The 22,579-nt window shown below is 38.8% G+C and overlaps 1 protein-coding gene across 1 annotated transcript in view; it reads right to left on the minus strand.

Annotated features, from left to right (window-relative positions):
- LOC139714635 (ATP-dependent translocase ABCB1-like) overlaps positions 1-16,058 on the minus strand; it is a 53,137-nt gene extending 37,079 nt beyond the window's left edge. The window contains exons 1-10 of the mRNA XM_071626315.1: positions 15,968-16,058; positions 13,633-13,835; positions 9,069-9,223; positions 7,799-7,898; positions 5,927-6,060; positions 5,119-5,293; positions 4,185-4,309; positions 3,478-3,594; positions 2,349-2,403; positions 744-857 (exon numbers count right to left, since the gene is read on the minus strand). Of these exons, the coding sequence (XP_071482416.1) occupies positions 744-857; positions 2,349-2,403; positions 3,478-3,594; positions 4,185-4,309; positions 5,119-5,293; positions 5,927-6,060; positions 7,799-7,898; positions 9,069-9,223; positions 13,633-13,835; positions 15,968-16,058 (1,269 nt within the window). The remainder of the gene's footprint in view (positions 1-743; positions 858-2,348; positions 2,404-3,477; positions 3,595-4,184; positions 4,310-5,118; positions 5,294-5,926; positions 6,061-7,798; positions 7,899-9,068; positions 9,224-13,632; positions 13,836-15,967) is intronic.
- Positions 16,059-22,579: the final 6,521 nt, after the last annotated feature.

Raw genomic sequence — 22,579 nt, forward strand, 5'->3', positions numbered from 1 at the left:
TTGTCATCTCCAAAGCATGAAATTGCCACTTTTGGTTTTTGAGAAGGGAAGACAGTAATTTTCTCTGTCTGGGTAGCAGATCTAATCACTCATAAAGTTGTCTTCCAAGTTCCAATTTGTGAAATAGTATGCTCACGTTACCTGTGGACTATGCAATACAGTTGTACCTTTCAACCTGTTGAGGATGAGTCCCGAGAATACTTGGGGCAAGTGTCTTTGGGAAATGCATGTTATAGCAAAATCAGTCCGTCCTCAATGGATTAAAGTTTTACTATAAGTGTATCAACAATTGGGTGCATACAAAGTAAACATTGTCCACCTATTAAAATTGTTTCGAATTCTCATTTGTTGGCACATACGTATTTTCAAATTTCATTTTGTTTGATTTGCTATCAAATCCACCTGCTGTATTCCCACATTGTATACACAGAATGTTGCATAATTACAACCATTCAAAATGAAATTCGGTAAGCGATTCTGATAGAAGCAACACTCCACTTATTAAATACAGTACCGGTAATTTGTTGCCAAAGGGTCAAGCTTATAGCTTATTATTGGCAACCGTTCTGTACGGTAATTCATAAGACAATATGTACATGTATTACGTTTGATTATATTGATTTAAAAAAAAAATGTAAATGATGCCATACAGAGAATAAATAAATCAAATCAAATCAAATCAAATCAAATTTGTGCTATCAAGCGCATCAAACCCAGCGGAGAGTAGAGTAGAGATTACTCACGGTGTCAATGACTTCCCAGATGACAGCTGCAGCTCCTCTCGCTGTGGTGAAATCTCCGAAGCTGGGACCAGCCTGCCCCACAGCAAAGGCCCCAAAGAGTACTGACAGGAAAGTCTAGGAGTGGGACATGAATGAAAGGGAAAGCATGAATATTCCTGGTTTCGATGGTACTGTGCTATTAGGATCTTACTACCTTCCTTTTTCCAACTGAGATGTTGTAGTCACTCTCCTACAGGCTGATGTGAAGAGATATATGATTCTGATCTTAAACAGCAAATTACAACACAAAAATGATCTTCATATTGTTCTAGAGCACTGGAGGAAGGATTTCAAGCACACATTCAATACTGGATCATTCACTCACAGGAAGATCAAGTACAGACACTCGTTGAAGATTTGTATACTCGGGTATAATGGAGACTCATTATCAAGTCATGACATCATCACCTCAGACTAATTTGCATATGTGGCTGCCACCAAATATCCCTGAGTTGTGAATTAAACATACTGTAGGACACTTCTTCTTTTATGCCATCCTGCCATTCTGCTTGTTTCAGATTACTTCAGTATCCAAGTAAACCTGACCATAGTGTGGATTTTGCACTTTAAGGCTTCTGGCTGTTGCCATGGTAACCTCCATCACTTCAATACTGTGTTGGCAAACTGCACATCTGTATACTTACAAGCATAATTTACCATTTGCAGATGAATGAAAAACCCAGCATTAGTGCTTTAAAATAGTTCCAAAATGTGAGTTTGGGATAGAAACAACCAATGTAAACATTTGAATCCACATAATTAATGTTAAGTATTGTTAAATAGACAAAATATGAACAATAGTTATAATAAAATGTTGCCAGACTAAACTGTCTACAGTTATGGTTTATTGTTATCGCAAGAATTTCATATGATAGGATGTTTTGTGGTACAACAGACCTACAGATATACATTAAATGTCATATCTTGAAAATTTTTCAAATCACTGTTCCCAAAGGTAAACTGGACCTTTAAGGCTTCTGGCTGTTGCCATGGTAACCCCCATCACTTCAATACTGTGTTGCCAAACTGCACACCTATACTTACCTAGCCTTTTGTCAAGGTCCTCTCGCTGTATGGTGAAGAGAGCCCAGCTGAGTGGGGTTGCGCGAGGGCCTTTTGAGATCTGCTTCGCATCCTTTTGTTAGCCCTTTGAATTACCGACTTTTGCTCCCCGATTTCGGGAGCAAAAGTCGGGGTCCAATCAGCGTGTCTGTCTGCTCGAACCCGATTTGAATAGAGCGAATGCACGCCGCTGCCGCAGACCTGCTGTGGCAGACCTCCTCGGGTGGTCAGTGATGCATGCGAACAGGTATGACCACCAAGGCTGAGGATGCGGGGAGCGCGCCATTCCATTGGTTGACCGGAAGCCATTAAAATGAGTATTCAGAAGGGTTCACGTGTCATGAATAATAATGTGTGAAGCAGATCTCAAAAGGCCCTCGCGCTGGCGCGCTCGGCTGGGCTCGCTTCGCTCGCCCATTACAGCGAGAGGGCCTTGACAAAAGGCTAATACTTACCTAACAGAGATGATTAACTTGCTATTTAATGGATATGAAGGATACTTACTGTGAGAATATCTCCAGGTGAGATCTGCCCTCTGATGTAGAAGATTGTTCCAGCCCTGGTAGAGGGGAAAAAAATCACAAGAACTATTCAGAAATTGCTCAAAAACTACAGTAAGAGTTGTTAACACTTGACACTGAAAACAATCCACTTTGACCTTTTTACACTGAATCATTCAATAAGAAAAAAATAATGTGGACAAGATTTTACTTATGAAATGTCCTTAAAAAATGAACAGACACAAGGGATAAAAATCAAACCACACCACTTGTAACAACAGTTTGCATTTCATTTCAGAACACAGAGCTGAATATGGTGTGAGTTAAATATTCTAGGTGTTGAATTCAATAGACAGGAAGTAATTTTACTTCATGATATACAGTATTAAGTTTAGTGATTATTCTTTGGATCATCCTTTGTTCTTTTGTTTAATGTATTACATTTTCTTACTTCTTCAAATAAGTGTCTACATCACACTGAAAAAAAAAGAGCATGCTCCTCCTGTTTGCTTTCATGAATTTTGCGAGTATACCAGTATTCTCAAACTTTGATAACAAATTTGCCTCTCATATCAAAAGTACCTCGTGTATTGTTTCCAAGCTGAAAAAAGCCCTAATTTTTCTCTAAAGACACTGATTGTACTTCTTTCTCATTCCCTCGATGTGGTATACAATGACGTACACGATATATACTGTAAAAATGGGTACTTTTGCGTGAGTAATTTGGCACACTCTGCAGGGTGAGATGAATTTAACACGTTTTTAATTCTGCGTAATCAAACATTATATAGTGGTACTTCTAACAAGCAAAGATATTCGCATGCATTTTCATGTTGTAGTTTCTGGTTGCGCGAAGTGTGTGAAAATTCCTCTTTACAGTACAGCAGCACTAGTGTGTGGGCCTTGTGTTACTGTACATGCCATATGTTTAGCGCGTCTAAATTTGTGCGAATCGGGACTTCCCAACAATTTTGCGAGTGGCTAAATTCATGATCATGGAGTACTGTACTGAACGGAGATATGTATACCTGTGCGTCATATTCATATGGGGATCACAGTTATTATTTTTGTGTGTCTTTAATCTCGCGAATAGCAAATGACTCACAAAATATTCGGTGTGTATAGTAACTCACCAGAAGGCGATGGCATAACTGCCATAGATAGCGAAGAAGAGAAAGCCCTGAGAGAGAAGAGTGAATGTATCCTTCTTGATGGACTCCTTCTTGGCCTCCACCAGATTCTGGGAATACCTGATGGAGAAATAAACATAGTGCTTTGGTTTAATTTTTTCTTTATACAACTAAGTGGTAGGAGCAATTTTTTTTTTTTTTTCACACACAGAAATAGAAAATGAACTTCTTCAGTATAAAATGGCAACTCTACTACAAGAAACTACAAGCCATTTGATATTCTGTCAAAAAAGAAAGAAGTTAAAGCAAGGTAGAACACACTTCGATTATGATATCTGTCATAGTAAAGCAGTTGTATCATAATTTCTGCTTCTTTTTTTCTTTCTTTCTTTAGAGAGGGGAGGGGGAGGTATCACCTTCTTCATTTAAGTTCTATCTTTAAGAGACTTTTTTGTCCTGTCCTTGTGCCTTTATACCGGTAATTCAAAGATCAAGAATAAAATAGATATTGTGTATTAACATATCATGCAACAGAGATGTTACGATCAACCCCCAACACTGAAGTCCTCCTCTGTAACTTGTAATGGGAGGGGAGGGGGGGGGGGGGGGGGAGGGGGGGGGGGGGCAAATGTCACCATGACAGGCAAATTACGAGAAGTTAAACTGAAAGCCGGACATGTCGACAGGGGGACACAGGTACGTGTACCAACCTCTCCACTTCCTCTTCCTCTCCACCGAAGGCCACAACAGTCCTGATCCCAGACAGGACCTCGTCAGCGATGGCTCCAGCTTTCGCGTAGGCATCCAGGACATTCTTGGTCATTTTCTGGATAAACTGTTGGCAATGAAAAGAAAATAATGTTAATACTAGATGGTGACTCGAATTAGAAACATAACAGGCAATCGAAACAGAAACTTCCTTAGCAGTGCAATGTTGAGTACATCAGAGCATCATAACTCTTGGGTATCACAATGAAATGATAAAATATTTCAACCTGTTGAAGGTCAATGCATTGTCTAAAACCATCAAAGAGGACTGCATTCATGTAATTTTGGAGTACAGAATTCAAATTGCATATCATACACAATGTTTGATTCATGTATGTGGGTTTTTCATCATCACCAACATCATCCTGTCACTATCAGTCTTCCCCCTCCCCTTTTTTGCAGAATTCAATCATGAGAAAAACGAATGTGAAATCACCTTCACTCATCATCATCCTTTATTATCGTCATCATCATCGCCATTTATTATCGTTATCATCAATATCATACTCATCTTTGCCTTTTCCTCTCTCTTTTGTAGAGCTTTGCAATGAGAAAATTTCCTTGCACATGGATAACCTTTGTCCCACTTTTTTTTTGAACCACGGAAGTGCGGACGTGGCACTAGAAACTAGAAAGAAATAGATAGAAACCTTGAGGTGTAAGGGTTTATTTTTGCGCTGGAGACTTTTTTTTTTTTTTTTTTTTTGGCTTGTCAGCTGAAGAAACCCGGAAGTGGCACCAGAAGTTGAGCTGAAGACCTTTCTTTTTTTTTTTTTTGCTTGTTAGCTCACGAAACCCCGAAGTGGGCCCCCCCCCCCCCCAAGCTTTTGAAAACGTGGCGCCGGCGGTGTAACTGGTAAGGAGACAAGGACTCACCATGGCTGTAGTACCCACAGTCGGCACGACCAAGACAATGGAAACGGCCAGGATAATGAGAGTCAGCGACCAGCTCTTGACGAACCCAATAATGATACCGGCGACGAAGGTGGCCGTGTACTGCAGCATGACGCCAAGCTTGTCGCCGATTCCCAGGCGGATCTTGCTGATGTCACTGTTTTAAAACAAAGTAGCAGTAGACATCCATACATAAACCTGTCCAACAGTCTGCTAAATGACACATTATATGCTATTACAGATGTGCAGGGATATGTAAGTACTTCAACATGGAGGATTTAATACAGTTGTACTTGGTATTGTCCAATGTAATCCTTCTTGAATTGTGTGATCACACTTCCTAGGATTGTTACAATATATACCTGCATTATGGAAATGAACTTACTAAGAAGACTTTCTGAAAGCTCATAATGTACATCTTATTATCACATATTCCTTTACAAACAAAGAGATATGAAATGTACAATGAGCAAATGTCTTGATTACATAACCAGTCATCTAGTTGTTTTGCTTGTTATACAATGTTATCATTTACTGCACCATGGACCATTGTCCCCTCAAGCTTGCTGCAAGGATGGGCTTGATGAATACATACATATGAAATAATGGAAAGCAGTACAGAATTAAAATATCAAATAGTCCAATATTTTGCACAAATATTATATTTCTCTGAATTGGCAATTGAAACTAGTGATTATAAATGATGCAAAAACTGGGTCTAAAGAAGCCACACAAGCAGTATCAAAGTATGAGTAAAGCTGCGTTAATTGGCTGCTTTGGCAATGCTTACTCTGCCAGGCGAGTGTTGAGCTCGCCTCCTTTGTGGATGTCGAACCACGCCACTTCCTGGCGAAGGATCGAGTGAAAGAAGCCCAGACGCACTTTGTGTATCTGCCTCTCAGCCGACAAGTCCCACAGGGCCACCTAGGAACAACGGAACCAACGAATAATCTTATTTGAAACCTATGTAGCAACAACAGAACCAATAAACAATCTTAACTTGGTACCTAGCGATGATAGAACCAGCAAACAATACTTTTTCACACCTAGCAACAACAGAGCCAACGAACAATATTACTTGACATTGAGCATCAACAAGAGCAATGAACAATCTTACTTGACAATTAGCAAGAGCATCAAACCAGTGAATATCTTTACTGGAGATGAATATTATCGTCAAGTACTCAGTATACTATTTGCACAAAAGCAGCAGAAGCATAAAAATACATGAAAACAGAATTGAGCAAATTTGGAAAGAGTGTCAGATTTACCCAAACGATAGTGTAATCCTACATAATAACATACATTGCTTGCAAAATGACAACATTGGTCATGTGACTTGCGCTTTCTGAAAGAGGTAAGTCAAATGCTCTTTCATTATGCTCAAAAGTGAAAATACATTGAATTTTCTTTGTATTTTCTTGATATCATTGTCCATACATGTCATACAGATGTGTTCTAGTCTTCTCATTCAGCAATGGCCGCATCAACACTTTTAAATGGATTGTCCAAATTTTCTCTGACTCCCCTGATGTGTTCTGCTATATGTGACAGTGCACCTCAAAACGAACATAAAGTCGCACACACTGATTTTGCGTGAGGACTGAAAATAAGTGAAATAGGTCAACCTAGCCGAACTTGATTTTTTAATATTTTCTGAAAGAGCGGGTCTTAATTTACATTATGCTAAAATTTGGTATCATAAAACGGGCAGGAAAGTGTGTTTTTTTAGCAGTTTATCTCGAACATTTTTGGCAGAATAGTGTGATTAGGTGTGTCTTCAGAATCCCTTTTTCATTTCTGAAAAACCTTGTCCACACTCTTCACTTTCAACTCTAATAACTTTTGAAAGGATAACGCTACTGATTTGAAAGTTGGCATTAATTATGGACAGAATGTGTTAATGAGGCATGCCTAATTTCAGTTTAATCTGATAATCTCTTCATTGTTGTACTCTGGTGGTTTACTTCCTGTTTTTTTGTCCCATTCATCGCACAGCCAGCACGGTTTGGTAAAGATTAAGCGCTTGAATAGACACTGTACTTCAGAGCCTCTTTTCTCAGTTCACACTTTTCCTGAGTCTGTGCTTTCTTTCCAATATTTAGATAGGTTAGGAAAGTCCATTTGATTTGAGTTATACATCATTTTAAAGTTTAAAGTCTGCTCTTTCAGAATATGGTCTTAACTAAAAATTCATGTCTGGCGACTTTTTGTTTGTTTTGAGGTGCTGGGTCACATATATATTGCTGCATTCTCTCAATTCGCATGTATTTTGCTTCCAATCTCCTTCCAAGACGAGGAGGTGTATGTGTGTATATGAATTACAGGAGATTTCAGGAAACGAGCTCTTATATACTTCACCTAAAAACTGCAGCTGCAGCCTCAACATTTGGCAAATACTGGAAGTAAAAGGAGACAATTCCCATACAAAGAAATACCATGGGCTACTGTAAAAGCGAAAATTTTCATGGTGTTGAAATTTTCGCGCAGCCAGAAACTAGTGCAAAAATAAAAGCACGCGAATATTTTTGCTTGCCATCATGTGTTCCAGTAGCTGATGCCTTGATTCCGCGGAATTAAAAACATGCGAAACTCTTCTTAGTCAGCCGAGCGCGAAAGATTAATCGCACGAAAATATCCACTTTTACAGTCCATTCAATACCTGACAGTATGCAAGAATCAGGACGCCAATACCCAAGTAGGCATAGTAGGCTGAAAACGTTTCAATGTTGTCAATGGCTGCATTGAAACTTGCAATGGCACTGAAAAAAAACAAACAAACACAAAGTGTGACATGAGAGATAACAAAAATCACTTTTGATTAGAAATATAACGAAGGCATACATATACAACAAAAAGTCAAACCAATGGGATACGTAATCTTGATTATCAAATACAAACAGTAAAATTGATAAAAATACAATGTCGGCATACATGCATGATGCCGTATTGGAGAATAGGAGACAGATGGCTCAACATGGATAATGCAATACAATCACACAGATTGTGTGTGTAGGTATAATGTAGTGTCTGTCCATTCTCTCATATTCCTTGTCATTTTTTTTTTTCTTAGGAGAAATATGAAAATTGGCAAATTTTGTGAACGTATAAAAACCAAATGGTGAGCTGCTCAATACTGTACATCAAACAGGCATGCCAATTGGCCTATACTCTCTCAACTTTATCAATTCATAATTTCTTTTAGGTGTCTGAATCCCCCCCCCCCCCCCAAAGAAAAAAAAAAAAATAAAAATAAAAATAAAAATAAAAATAAAAATAAAAAAAATAAAAAATTTCACTGATCTACTTATTCTGCATTCATACAAACCAATATTGCATCAGAATTGACTTGCCTTTTGATAGTACGACCTGTACATTTATATACAGTGTGTATAGTGTAGTACTTCTGGGGGGTTCATAAAGCTGTTCTTAAAGTTACTAACTACTAAGAACGACTGGTGATCCGTTCTTATGTGCTACACTTATCAGAATTTCAATAATTAAGCACAAGAACTGATCACCAGTCACTCTTAAGTCGTTCGTAACTTAAAGAAAAGCTTTATGAAACACCCCCCAGGTGTTATGTAGTAATATAGTACAATTTGTACATATACCAGGTGTACATAACACGCATGTAAATGGTAAACTATTAGTGCAAAAATGAGCAAAGGTTTAAGTGTGCGCGTGTGTGTCACACACAAACACACTGCTACAGCTTCTGACCATCCGAGCATTGAAAATTAAGGGTTTCTGGGACGAACACTGAACTAGGGCTTTCTATAGCTCAGTCGGTAGAGCACCGGGCTAGCAATCCGGAGGTCTCGGGTTCAAATCCTGATGGAATCCCATTTTCTTTGCTCATTTTTCCACTAATAATTCATATTCTTTCTGGTCGATTTATTCTGTCTTTATTTGTTACATGGTAAACTTACGCAGTAGTGTTGGCACTGTCTCTATCTGTAGTTATGAAGGCATCGGTGACTTCTCCAAAGAGAAGGAGAACAGCTGGTAGGGCCACACCATGGCAGAGAGAAACAAATGTTGCCAGTAAGATCAGCAAAATGTCAAGACCGGTGGCAAAACGGAACTAGATGAAAGGAGGGGGAAAAAACAAACAAACAAACAAACAAAAATGATTAAAATTCAATACAAAGCTGCAATGAATATCCAGCTAATGGGGGTAAAAAGAAAGAGAAAGAAATTCAAGCATATTCATTATATGCTAAAAAAAAAGTATAAAAAGGAAACCCAAAACATTAAATGATATACGATGTGCTAAGGAATCTTATTTAGAGTTCTAAGAGCATACTGTATACGCCGAATATTTTGCGAGGTTTTTCTTTTGGCGAATTTCGCAAATCAGCTGCTATTCATGAAATTGAAAACACGCAAAAATATTGATATGAATGTGACGTATGCGTACACATTTCTCTGTTCAGTACAGGACTCCACAATCGCGAATTTAACCACTTGCAAAATCGTCGGGAAGTTTTGATTCGCGAAAATATAGACTAGCAAAATATATGGCGTGTATAGTACTCTTACAAACTCTCAGGTTCGGGTCGAGTCATTTACTGCAGATTTAAATTTCCTACAACATACCAGTATTATTTCAATTCAGTGAATTAATACAGAAAGACTGGTAACACAGTCAGCAAAAGTTTAAAACTACAAGGCTTGCTGTGACAACTGGTATACCTCCACCGTATTGTGTCGTTTTACCACTACATGTAGTTCTGCAGTAAATCTTGACAATGTGAGATGAGAATTTCACACAATTGGTAAAAATTTTTTTTTTTAATGAAATGATGGCTTTTAAAAACCATAAATGTAATTTGAGAATCAGAACACAGAGTAGAATATAATAGATTACAATCAGTTTGAAAGCTCGAATGCATCAATGGGCAAACTGCATAAAGTAATAGGCCTATGTGGAACTGAGAAAGAAATGCAACAAAGAATTATGTCTGATGAAGCCGTTTGTAACCACCTTGCAACCTTGGCTGACGTAATTTCATATTTCATCAGCTCCTACTTCTGTTGATAAATTGGGATATGACTATGCTACATTCTTTAACCAAATACCTATAACAGTAAATGTATGTAAAAACACATACCGGTAATGTATGGATGAAAGAATTTTCAGTTGCTGCTAACCTAGATGCAAGGTCCTGATCATATCAACTACTGTACAATTGTACCTCAATCTTGTATTAACCCAGGCAGGAATAGCTGATTTCACTGGAATGTTTGCAACATGGCAGTAAAGTCCTGTTATTCACATTCCAATTTACAAATTTAAATCTAATTTGTTGAAAAAAGAAGGTTATGCTAAACATAGAAGTACCATAATGTATGAGTTCTGCAATTTTGTTAGAATACTTGTGCTTAAATTAAGACCACAAAACAACCATGCTAAGGAGCCTTTAAAAAGACCAATAAATCCACTCAATTTCCGAATCACAACATGGAAAGTGAGAGGGCCACCCAAGAGTAGCTGGAAGGCTGACTTTCATGATGAATTCAGGTTAGTCTCTTCTCAAGACCTAATTCAAGTTTGCCTGGATATTAAAGATGCATCGGTCTACTGTAGGGCCTATAGCCTTGTGAATGTGAAGGGGCTGTAAGTCACATCAGTCTTTCAACCCTCGTGGTAACATCCACCAAAGTTGTAAAGAGGGACCTCATGAAAGGAATCAACCCTTGAGGGATTTCACACTACAAAATTACTTTGAATGCACAGTCACCTTTATGATATAGGCCCCCTACTATTATCTTGCTTAGAGTTATGAGTTGTTCAAACACTGAATTGAGCTGCGGATAACCATCTTGCAAATGATATCCAACGAAAGAGATGTCTCACAAACTCTGCGGTCTGTCAGCAAACATGCAGCTCTCACATAAATGCTTTCAAATTCATGCAAGGGCATGTACACACTGTGAGAATGTGTACCGTTATGTAAGCATCATAGTAGAATGAATGCAAGGTCAAGCAAAGCTCCATTTATTCTATTGTGTTTAATAGGTCAAACAATTCAGACGTACAGCAAACATATTCAACAAGAATCAAGTTAAACTTGATTAAATAACACTTCTGGATCATAACTGGGGCATGGTGCATGATTTAGAAAATGGCTTCAATTGTGAAATGAAGCTTTCAAAATTGCTTTCAGATTTATGCAGATGTACATTAAGTCAAAAAGCAAGAAACATTACCCATTTTTTAATACCCTATGGTTCTTTTGCAAATCTGACAGCTTTTGCAGCATGGTACTGGCCAGGAAATGTGGCCTGATCGAGGTTGGTCTGAAAAGTAGCACAACTACACAAAATCACAACTGACATGATCAATGTTCGTCTGTCAGCACGACTGAAATGCTGAACAAGTGATGGGAGATGGAGAGTGTGAGTTGTTCAGACAGAACAAAACGATCCAACAGGGTCAGTGTCAACAGCAATCAACCCCAACACCCTCCCTCAGGGACTTCTAAAACCACCTTGTGATGATAGTTGTACTAAGGCTAGACTCCCCACCCCCCCCCCCCCCATCCCCCTTGTTTGCTGCTGTTGATTTTTGAGTTTTTTTCTTTTTGTTTAGATAAGACAGAGATCATTTCATGGAGCACCTAGTTCCATGATCACATGACCATGAAAAAACAGATGGTACATGCTAGGAATAAAGGGAAACGAGCTTGAAAAAAAGAGTGAAAGTCTCCACCTTTGGCAGGAAAATCCTCAATTCCTTGTCATCTTAAAGGTCCTCTTTAACTTTGGGAGCAGTGATTTGAAAAAAATAATTTCACATTTGATGTACATCTGTAGGTTTGTTGCATCACAAAACATCCTACCATACAAAATTTTTGTAATAAAGCCTGAAATATAAGGAGATATCAGTATTTTTCTCAATAAATCTTTAACTGGAGACAGTTTAGTCTGGAAACACTTCTGTTATAACTATTGCTCATATTTTGTGTATTTAAGAAATACTTTAACATCGATTACATGGATTCAAATTTTTACAGTGGTAGTTTCTATCCCTAACTCACATTTTAGAACTATTTTAAAGCACTAATGCTGCTGGGGTTTTGTTTCATCAGCAAATGGTAAATAATGCCTTTAAGTATGTTGGCCATGTAATAAGAGTAGCTAGCTCATAAAATCTTGAGTAAAACTGCTATACAAGCAGACAGAGAGAGAATCAAAACAACAACAAATTGGAGACACCGAAGGGTTCATTTCCTATATCAATACGCCAACCCTGGCAATACTTGGAAACTCGGGACAAGAAACCGAGAAAACACAAAACACAAACTGCGAAACTTACGCACAAGAGTCAAATGACCAATTACAATTGTAGAATAGCGAGTACTTGAGACACAGGGCACAGCTTTGAGTGATTCTTGATTGATTGCAACATCACTTCACCACGACTACTCTCAAAGAAAGAGGTAAACCAATATCCCCCGTTCAGACACAAACCAGTTTATACCAAAACTTTATAAAGAAACGATGCATAAAGAATGATCGTACAGCCGACAGACCGTTCAGGCACTAATTTTGACCGTTCTAGGAAACGTTGTATAGATGTGCAGTTTCCCACTGTGCATGCTGTTATGGTCCTGAGTGACAGGTTAAAAGGGTCACCTTTCATGCACATGTCCATTAAGCTCTGCCCAGTTATATTGTTCTCTGGTTGCCATATGTTCAGACGCTCAGTGGGCATGGTGGAATGCTGATTCGCTATCAAGTTCTAGTTCAAAACGATGCTCTGACCCTTGTTTCATCATACATCGTTTCGTTAGTCAGCGTTCAGACGTAGAAATCATATAGCTTTACCGTTCTAGTATAAAATTTTTGCGTCTGAACACCCTGTATATCTTTCAACCGAGAAGGTACATGTAACAGGTGGATCACCCTATATTTGATGACATGAACATCCTTAAACTTAGTCCTTTTACCCTGACAGGATCACTGTTCATCTGTCAGCAGGACTGACCTCCCCCCCCCCTTTTTTTTGGGGGGGGGGGGGGGGAGGGGAAGAGGTAAAGCAGCTTAACAGAAATCTACAGCAAGTTACACAGATTTGAAAAACTGAATGTTTTCTCAAAGCATGACTACGTTGGTGTCTCTGAATAATGTGGCACACAGGGGGTTTCCACTATGGCACATACAGAGTCAAGTGCTAAAAATTACAAGTGTGCCCAAATAACGTGCTTCGCTCTTGTCTAGGTTTTTTTGTTTTTTGTTTAATAATAATAATAATAATTAGCATTTTTACCGTGCTTAATACATAGTTTCTAAGCGCCTTACACATATCATAATTCCATCAAAACATAATCTTACATATCATTCAACATAACAACAAACTCTATAACAATTTACATTACTTTATATACTCTGACAACAATATTGCTTTGGGTTTTTTTCATGTTCATTATCAACTGGGACAGTGAGCAAATTACTTCATCAAAAGCCTCGCAAGTTGCAACCACTCACCACTTCAAACATCCCCACAGTTCTATCGTATCCCTCCTTTTTCTTCTTCTCTTCTTCCTCCTTTTCCCCTGCTTCCGATCTGGGCTTTCCGCCTCCTCCATCTTCTGGCGCATACTTGACGGCAGTGTCAGCATCGTCGTAAGCGGGCGGAGGGACATCATTTTGTTGTTCGACGGGAGACACATCAATTACTGCTGGGCCCCCTACAATTCAAAAACAGTAACAAGAGTCTAATTACAAATTTTGATAATAACAGCTACATAAACCTATATCTTTGCAACTGATCGACAAATTGCACGACACCGACGTAAATATTAAAGCACTGAATTGATCAGTATTTTAGTAGTAGCCATGATAAACAAGGCAAGTGCCAAAATGTGTCTTGCCAATTCGCATAGAAATTAATGTTTTTCTAACTCCCAGAAGTTCATTGACCCCGTCTATGACCTTTGACCTTGTGGTGACCTTCAATTTTCCAAGGGACATTTACCAGCCAAGTTTGGTCACAAACGGATATATAGATCAAAAGTAATAAGTCATAATCAAAACACAGCGTAAAAACTTAACTTGGGCCGTAAAAGCTTGTTGACCCCTGTCAGTGACCTTTGACCTTGTGACAAGAATTTGGGGATTAGATTTTTCTCATTCATTTAAAAGTCCTGTTTACCTTTGGGAACAGTGACATAAAAAATGATCAAGATATCACTTTTGATGCATACGTGTAGGTCAGTTGCATCACAAAACATCCTATACCGTATGAAATTTTTGTAATAAAGCCAAAAATATTTAAGGAGATATAACTATTTTCCTCATAAAACCATAACTGTAGATGGTTTAGTCTGGAAATATTTCTATTATAACTATTGTTCACATTTTGTATATTAAACAATACTTAACACTGATTATACTGGTTCAAATCTTTACATCAATTAGTTGTTTTGACTGCAAATGGTAAATTATGCCTATAATCTTCTAATCAAGGTTTGTGCCCAGATTTGTGGGTCTGATATCATTGGACAAGTCTGAGTCACACATTTTGCAAAACTGTAAAACATGGTATATTCATGGCATAAAATGTTCACAAACTGGAGGCGACAGCCTTCTTTGTGGCACAAAAGTTTCGCGAATTTGTGTTCAGTGCACATAGTGTAGACATGGAGCTACCAAAAAGATGGAGTAACAACGGTTGGGGTCCTTTTGAAGTGATGCTCGAAGCCGACTCGTAAAAAGTAATCCTCGCTAAGCCCCCGTGAGCGAGAGCGATGACAGATGAGACAGTGCGTACGCACAATGACGTCATCCGCAGCGCGTTCGCAAACTGGTTCTTACCATGGAGTTACCATGGAGCTACCAAAAGTAGCTCCATGGAGTTACCTAGCTCCATGGTTCCACCATGGAACGTCAATGCATGGGACTACACAAACTGCAACTGCCCCGTCGACTTCGAGCATATTCGATTTAACATGATTCTGAATTAATAATAGCTACAAATAGTGAATCTGCAGTGTAACAAATTGTTTAACATGTCATACCGTCGTTTAGTATGTAAATCACGATATGATACGACCGGCATGTAAACAAACACTGCACTCTCGACACGATCAATAATGGCCGTCACGCTCAATAATGGCCGTCACGCTGTCCCGAACAAACACAAAGACAAATAACAGCTGGCTTCACAACGGTATAGATAAAATGTACGCAATTGTACGCAGTCAACACTTACGTAAGATTGTAGTTTCAAATGTCAGCTTTACGGACAGATATTGAAATATGTGGAGAAATGTGAGGGATTTTTATTAAGAATTTTATTCTTAGGGTATGTACTTTACCACAGTCACAAAGCATGACGACAATACACTGTACAGTACCTTCGCTGTTCATGGGCCAATTCAGTTCGTTCAAAGTGCACTGCACTCGGTATCTCCTCTGTTTTGCCTGTGGATATTATGCGCATGCGCGTGGTCTTCAGCAAAGTTTTGCGCAGCCATATGTTGTTGCAAGTCGAGTTTTCGACTCGATACAGCACTATATTGTATGTGCAATGTTGGTGAGTATGACGTCATTTTTGCGGCTCGGAGCATCGTTTGCCAAAGTATCCCCTGCGGGACGAGTTAAGCCGTCCCAGCGAGTGCGGTGCTTTGAAGTCTGTCAGAACTGACCGCTCGTAGTTGGGTTACGTAATATTGGTGGCCTTCGTTGTTACTCCATCTTTTTGGTAGCTCCATGGTGTAGACAAGAACTTTCGCATGCATTTTAATTTCACAAATCTTGGCACTCGCGAAGTTCGCGAAATTAAAATGCATGCTAACATTCCTCGTTTTACAGTATTTACCATTGTTTGCTTCGCTACTGCGGCCGTTCATCTCGATGGCCCCGTTCTCAGCGGCATGCTGGTCTTCTTGGGTCTCATCCGCCACCACCATTGCGAGTCCTCACTGGTATCCGGGCAGAGATGAGCGGAGACAAGAGACTTGCAGAGTTTCAATTAGTTTTGATAATCACAACACTTCTTGGACCTGCAGACACAAAGACAGGAATCAAATATGTCACATTGAAATGAAATATCAGTAAATTTCGAGTTCTTAATCTCTCCACTAAATGTACTGAGAAGATCTTCGAAATACACATACAGGACAGAAAAAAATCATATGACATGACATTTAGAGATCTCCATGGATAGATTGGAATTAAATACCTACTGCTAATCCCACAACTAAAATATGTCTGTGGGGACAAGGGCCAACTTGTCAACAATAAAGCAGCCACCCAGAAAAACAAGTAGACCCAGAAAATATCTCCTCTTTTATAGGTTTTGACAAGGACATCTGCAAATTAAATAGTGACTTTACAATGAAGACTGACCAAACAAATCATGCACTGCATACAATATTGATAGTGATTCATGTTTTCTGTCAAGAGACTGACATTCTTGCTAACTTTTACTACTCATAATGCTGCAACAGATGGCAATATTCTTAATATTCCCCAGTGCAGGCAAGCCTGAGTAGTCTGTTGTTCACCAGTTGATATCAAGGTGCCTTGCAATCATTCATTTGTAACAGCTACTATTGTAGGTGCAAGAAGATGAAAAAGAGGTTTCTGAAGCCTCCAATATCAGCCTCAAACAGCCTTTCAGCTCAACATAAACAGACAGAATTAAGAAAAGGAGATCCGACCAGGTCCGATCAGGACAGGTTCTGAAACCACCTTCAAGGGGTGGTTTCAGAGCCTGCTATAGCAGCCTCAAATAATCTCGGGCGCAGTATAAATGCTAGTGGGTTCAAGAAGCTGCTTTTTTGCAGACCCAGAAGTTATCACTGAAGGTCATTGCCAGCTAACGCACACAAACCAGCTGTGGTCATCTACCGCCTCTAGTAAATTCCGCACAACTTACACACTTTAGCGCTCAGTCATGTTTGCGGTCATAATATAAGAAATTAAATGCCCGTTCTGTGTATCAGAGGGGAATTTGGTTACCATGGAAACAGAGGCAGTCAGGCCTGCCTGGGCGAAACCAGCCCATGCAGTATAAACAGACAAGAGGCCACTGTTTCGAGCAGGCTTTCGAACCTCCTCAAGGAAACTCTTGAAACCAGCCCACAGTGTAAACGAGCTATGAAATACACAAATCAGACAAAGATTTATTATTGTTTTAATCACAGACTATACGACATTGTTGTACCACAAGGTCTTGAAAACAGTGAGGAGACAAAAGCCATCTGAAATCTGGATTAGATCTAGAGATTCACAAGCCATGTATAGAGTCATAAATCATGAGGCAAGGAAATAATCTGTATTGAATTAAAAGGCATACTGCTGCTACATGTGGGGAAATATATCTGCAGACATTCCAGAGTTACAAATCAGTTGTCAAAGCAATTTCTAAAATATGGCTTAAACTGAAGACCAGCGAAAACTACTCTAACTCATGTTAAGCAGTAAAATTACAGATCATATCATAATTTGGTTGAAAACTTTAATGACCAGTAGGCGTAGTGTACACTATAAAAGGTGAGGTTCAAGGTGATGCCATATTTTGTTTGAGAACTTATACACAATGAATTCTAATGACTGCTACAATGCAAATTTTGAAGTGAAAGGTCAATACATATCATGAGTTTGTTGAAAACAAAAGTGATAAATAATTACATAATCATGATTATACTTATGGTTGCCCCTGCAAATAATATTTAAATGAATGTTAAAATGCCACACACTTAACCTGTTGAGGATGGACTGATTTTGCTACAACACGCATTTCCCATCGACCCCTGCTTGAGTATGCTCGGGACTTGTTCTCAACGGGATATATGCATTGCAAAAAGTCTGATAAAACCACAATGGTGCACTAAGCACATTGACATTTAATGACAACAAATTGCACATCTTAGAGTGGACTTAGAGTGGACCAACATGTTCTAGAGACATGAATCTGCTTGGTACAATGGTACATATTTGTACAGTATATTCAACTTGCGGGGGGGGGGGGGGGGGGGGGGGTCTTCTTAATAAATGAAATCTTTCGCATGCCTAGCAAGTAAGTGCTTTGCCTTTTTAAAGGAAAATCTATGGTTTCCCAATAAGTGTGAGAAAAAAAATATATACCTCCTGGCAAGGAGTAAAAGTTTCAGCACATCTGAATACCTACAGGATTTTAAGCTTCTATCTTATGAAGATGTCAAACTATTACAGTTTTAAAAAAAAAAAGACCTGACCCATACACATGCACTACCACATAAAAACTAGAAATAGGTGATTAATACCCCCGCCCCGTGACGACAGTCTTACCCAAGGAATGATCTTTCCTTGATCTTCTGCCATTTAAATGCCGTTATCATGGCAACGCAGCTTCCGACACGTCCGAAAAATATGTCTTGCACATCTTCCCACCAAGACTATTGTGTGTGCCACATTTCATAAGCTTTTGTCAAAAACTGAGGAAGTAGTTCAATCCACAAGATCTTTCCTTGATCTTCCGCCATTAATATGCCATTACCATGGCAACGCAGCTTCCGACATGTCCAAAAAATATGTCTTGCACATCTTCCCACCAAGACCAATGTGTGTGCCACATTTCATGAGCTTCAGTCGAATACAGAGAAAGTAGTTCAATCCGCAAGATCTTTCCTTGATCTTCTGCCATTTATATGCCGTTACCATGGCAACGCAGCTTCTGACACGTCCGAAAAACATGTCTTCCACATCTTCCCACCAAGATCAAGGTGTGTGCCACATTTCATAAGCTTTGGTCAAAAAACTGAGGAAGTAGTTAAATCCGCAAGATCTTTCCTTGATCTTCTGCCATTAATATGCCGTTACCATGGCAACGTACTTTCGGGTACTGTCAAAAAATGCGTCTTGCACATCTACAACCAAAGGCACACATCTGTACCAAGTTTCATGGAAATTGGGCAAAAACTGAGGAAGTAGTTTGCAACACAAAATTTTCCATCATTTTGGCTCATAATATGTGAGCTGTTACCATGGCAACATACTTTTTGTCACTGTCAAGAAATGTGTCATGCTGACCTATATCCTAAGACAAACATTCAATATGAATTCCATGAGAATTGGAAGAACACTGATGAAGCAGTTTTGCCATGAAGCATTTTGCCCTATATTTTACCAATAACATGCCGTTACCATGGCAACGCACTTTTTGCCACTGCGGAAATATGTGTCTTGCACATTAAGATATTCAGATGAACATCTGTACCTAATTTCATAAAAATTGATCAAAAACTGTGGGAGGAGTTCGCGACGCAAGATTTGTACCCATTTTTGCCCATAATATGCCGTTACCATGGCAACGTACTTTTGGGTACTGTCAAAAAATATGTCTTGCACATCTACAACCCAAGGCACACATCTGTGCCAAGTTTTATGGGAATCGATTGAAAACTGAGGAAGTAGTTCGCGACGCAAGATTTGCAACGGACCGACCGCCCGACCGCCCGACCGCCCGACCGTCCGCTGATTCCTATATACCCCCTTCAAACTTCGTTTGGCGGGGGTATAAAAACCACTTCAAATTCTCATGCTTTTTGTGAAAATATCATCAATAAATGTATCCAATTGTGCACATAATCTCGTAGTACAAAAATGACATTGAACAGTGCAGAGTGTCAAAGGTTCTGTTCAAAAATGTTTCCCATTTGAAAAAAAAAATCAAAGCTTCATGGCCCTGCAAGTTGCATGAGGGTGTATCCTATCCATGATATCATAATCATAGATAATCATAGATAGATCTATAGATAGATAGAAAGATAGATAGATAGAAAAGATAGATAGAAAGATAGATAGATAGAAAAAGATAGATAGATAGATGGATAAATAGATAGAAAGATCTAGACAGACAGATAGATAGATACAGTACGTGTAGATGGAAGGATAGATAGGTATATAGATAGATAGATAGAGATAGATGGATGGATAGATAGATGGATAGATAGATAGAGAGAGAGAGATAGATAGATAAATAGATAGATAGAGAGAGAGAGAGAGAGACAACAACTACCAAAATAAGACATCAATGGATGAATAGTGACAGTACTAATTGTCAATTCCTTCAAAAAGAGTAAAAACATCTCTGACTATTAAATATGTATATAGGCATTTTCACTATTTTTTTTAATTTTGAATGAATTTTGTTGTACTAATTTTTTATCTACATTTGTAGTTCCCCATTTGTTACAATCAACTGTCTTCAAACAGTTTAGTAGCATGGTTACATGTATGTTCAAAGAAAATCTGGGGGGCATTTCATGAAAGGTCTGGTCGGATAAAATATCTGACAAGTCAGTTATATCTGACAAGTTCAGAGAAATCAGCCAATCAGACTAGAGAATTTCTCAAAACTTGTCGGATATAATTGACTTGTAAGATATTTTATCCGACAAGTTCCTTCATGAAATGCCCCCCTGGACAGTAACAGTGCAGCTATCCACAGTTTTGTGCAGTTTAGTTTATAATGTAATCATCGCAAGACCACATTTCCTGTGACGCACTACGTTAGAATTTAGTTTTTAAACTAGAATGTTCTAGACACTGTCTACATCATGAATAGAACAATTTCTAGTGCATGCTGGAATTTCAAAGTCTAATGTATAATACAAAGAGTGCGTGCAAACTGCTATCAAACACTGTTCATCAAGCAGCTATATCAGCTTATAAATGTGACCCGCTACAACAAAATGATCCTAAAGTCGGGAGAGGTCGATTATTTGAAAATTGCATGATAAAATCCCCAAATCTTTCTGCTTTAAATTGATATATAACACATTTTATAAAAATAATCAGCTGCGGAGATATCAATGTTTAAAAGAGAGCATGTCGAGACATCTGGAAAATCACTGTTTCGAGAAAAGCGCCCTAAAAGTCTTCCTTTCGACGCAATCGCGATCAAGGGACACGCAAGTCAGTTTTCACCTCTGGACAATAGAAGGTATTAAAGCCCTAGCAACCCCCGAAGAGTTCATTCAAGCACATCAGCGTCGGCGGTCTCCTCACCAACCAATCAGTGACCAGTATGTGAGAAGTGGCTGAGCACAGCGCACCCCGCCCGCACGCACCAGTCGACTGGGCAGTGTGCGAGCTTCACGCTTCAGTTAGCAGCAAGCAGCAAACTGACCAATGAGATCACTCTGGTCGTTGTCAGGGCGGAACCTATCTGTGGCGCTCAATCCAAATTTTCGAACCAGTTTCTGCTTCGTTGAAACGCCAAAAAACATGGCTCAGAAAAATGCTATTTTTTTATCTTTCCTTTCACCATTTTGCTTCAAAATTTCGACAGATGATAGAAGACATGTTAGACTTTAATAATATATCAAAATCAGAAAATCATAAGTTTTGACCAATTTTAATGCTCTGACTTCAAACTTGATTTTCACCGCTTCGACCGTGCGTGACTTTAGGACCTTTTTGTTGTAGCGGGTCACAAATGAGCTTTATGTTTTAAATGAGAATGAAAATATATCACGCACTGTTCAGCTTTCTGTAACCCATAATGCATTATGCATGCTTTTGTTAATGTCTGTAGATAAAAGTCTTGACGATCAAACATAATGAATCATAGACACGTATCATACATGTGCAATTGGAAACTTGTCAGGTGAGTGACTGCCTGTTGCATGAGACTTCATAAATTGAAGCTTTCCATGTACTAATAAAAGAGAAACAGCAGGCAAAGTCTATTTCAAATTATGTGGACTGTGAGTATACAATTGAGATGGTAGGTGGAGGGCGGGGGGAGCTGAAAGTGAAACCTGTCAATCATTCCCACAGTTGTGTGCAAACATTACTTGTATTTTTTCACATTGAAAGGTAGCTCTTATACCGGTACCCACTGTACCATCACAACTACAAATATGTAATCACTAACCACAGTCCCAGCAATGCCTATAAATGTTGTAGTGACACCCAGTGGTTTTATTGATCACCCAGTGGTTTTATTGAGTACCTCGTAAATGGCACATTATCACATGATTGTGACAGCTTGGAGAAGAAAAGTGGAAAAAAAACTGTAGAGGATTTCATGGCTATAAAAATGTAGAGTACCAGTGTATCTCTGTGCAGGTTGTTTTGTTCTAATTTGGATATTATTTGTGTGAATGTGTACATATTGTACACAACTATTTGTGTGGGTGTAGTACCAACTCTCACCATAAACCTAAAATACATGTATAATGGACCTGTAGGCCCTACTACATTGTAAACCACACCTCATACAATTCACATTTGATTTGCTATAATTCTAAAATCAGATTCTCACAATCTGATAGACAAGAGCCTATTCAAGTTTGTTTTCTTGCTTCAATGATGGTTACTAATTCATGCCATAAATATACAATTCAACTTTTACTTTTCTCAGCAAGCAATAGTGTGCTCATAATGGGTTGCAGTCTGAATAGCATTTTCAAATCATTTCATATGATACACTAATATT

This window comes from Diadema antillarum, unplaced genomic scaffold (genome assembly GCF_040938485.1).
Source record: "Diadema antillarum isolate AM-2024a unplaced genomic scaffold, OU_Dant_1.0 seq00002356_RagTag, whole genome shotgun sequence".
Taxonomy (NCBI): Eukaryota; Metazoa; Echinodermata; class Echinoidea; order Diadematoida; family Diadematidae; genus Diadema; species Diadema antillarum.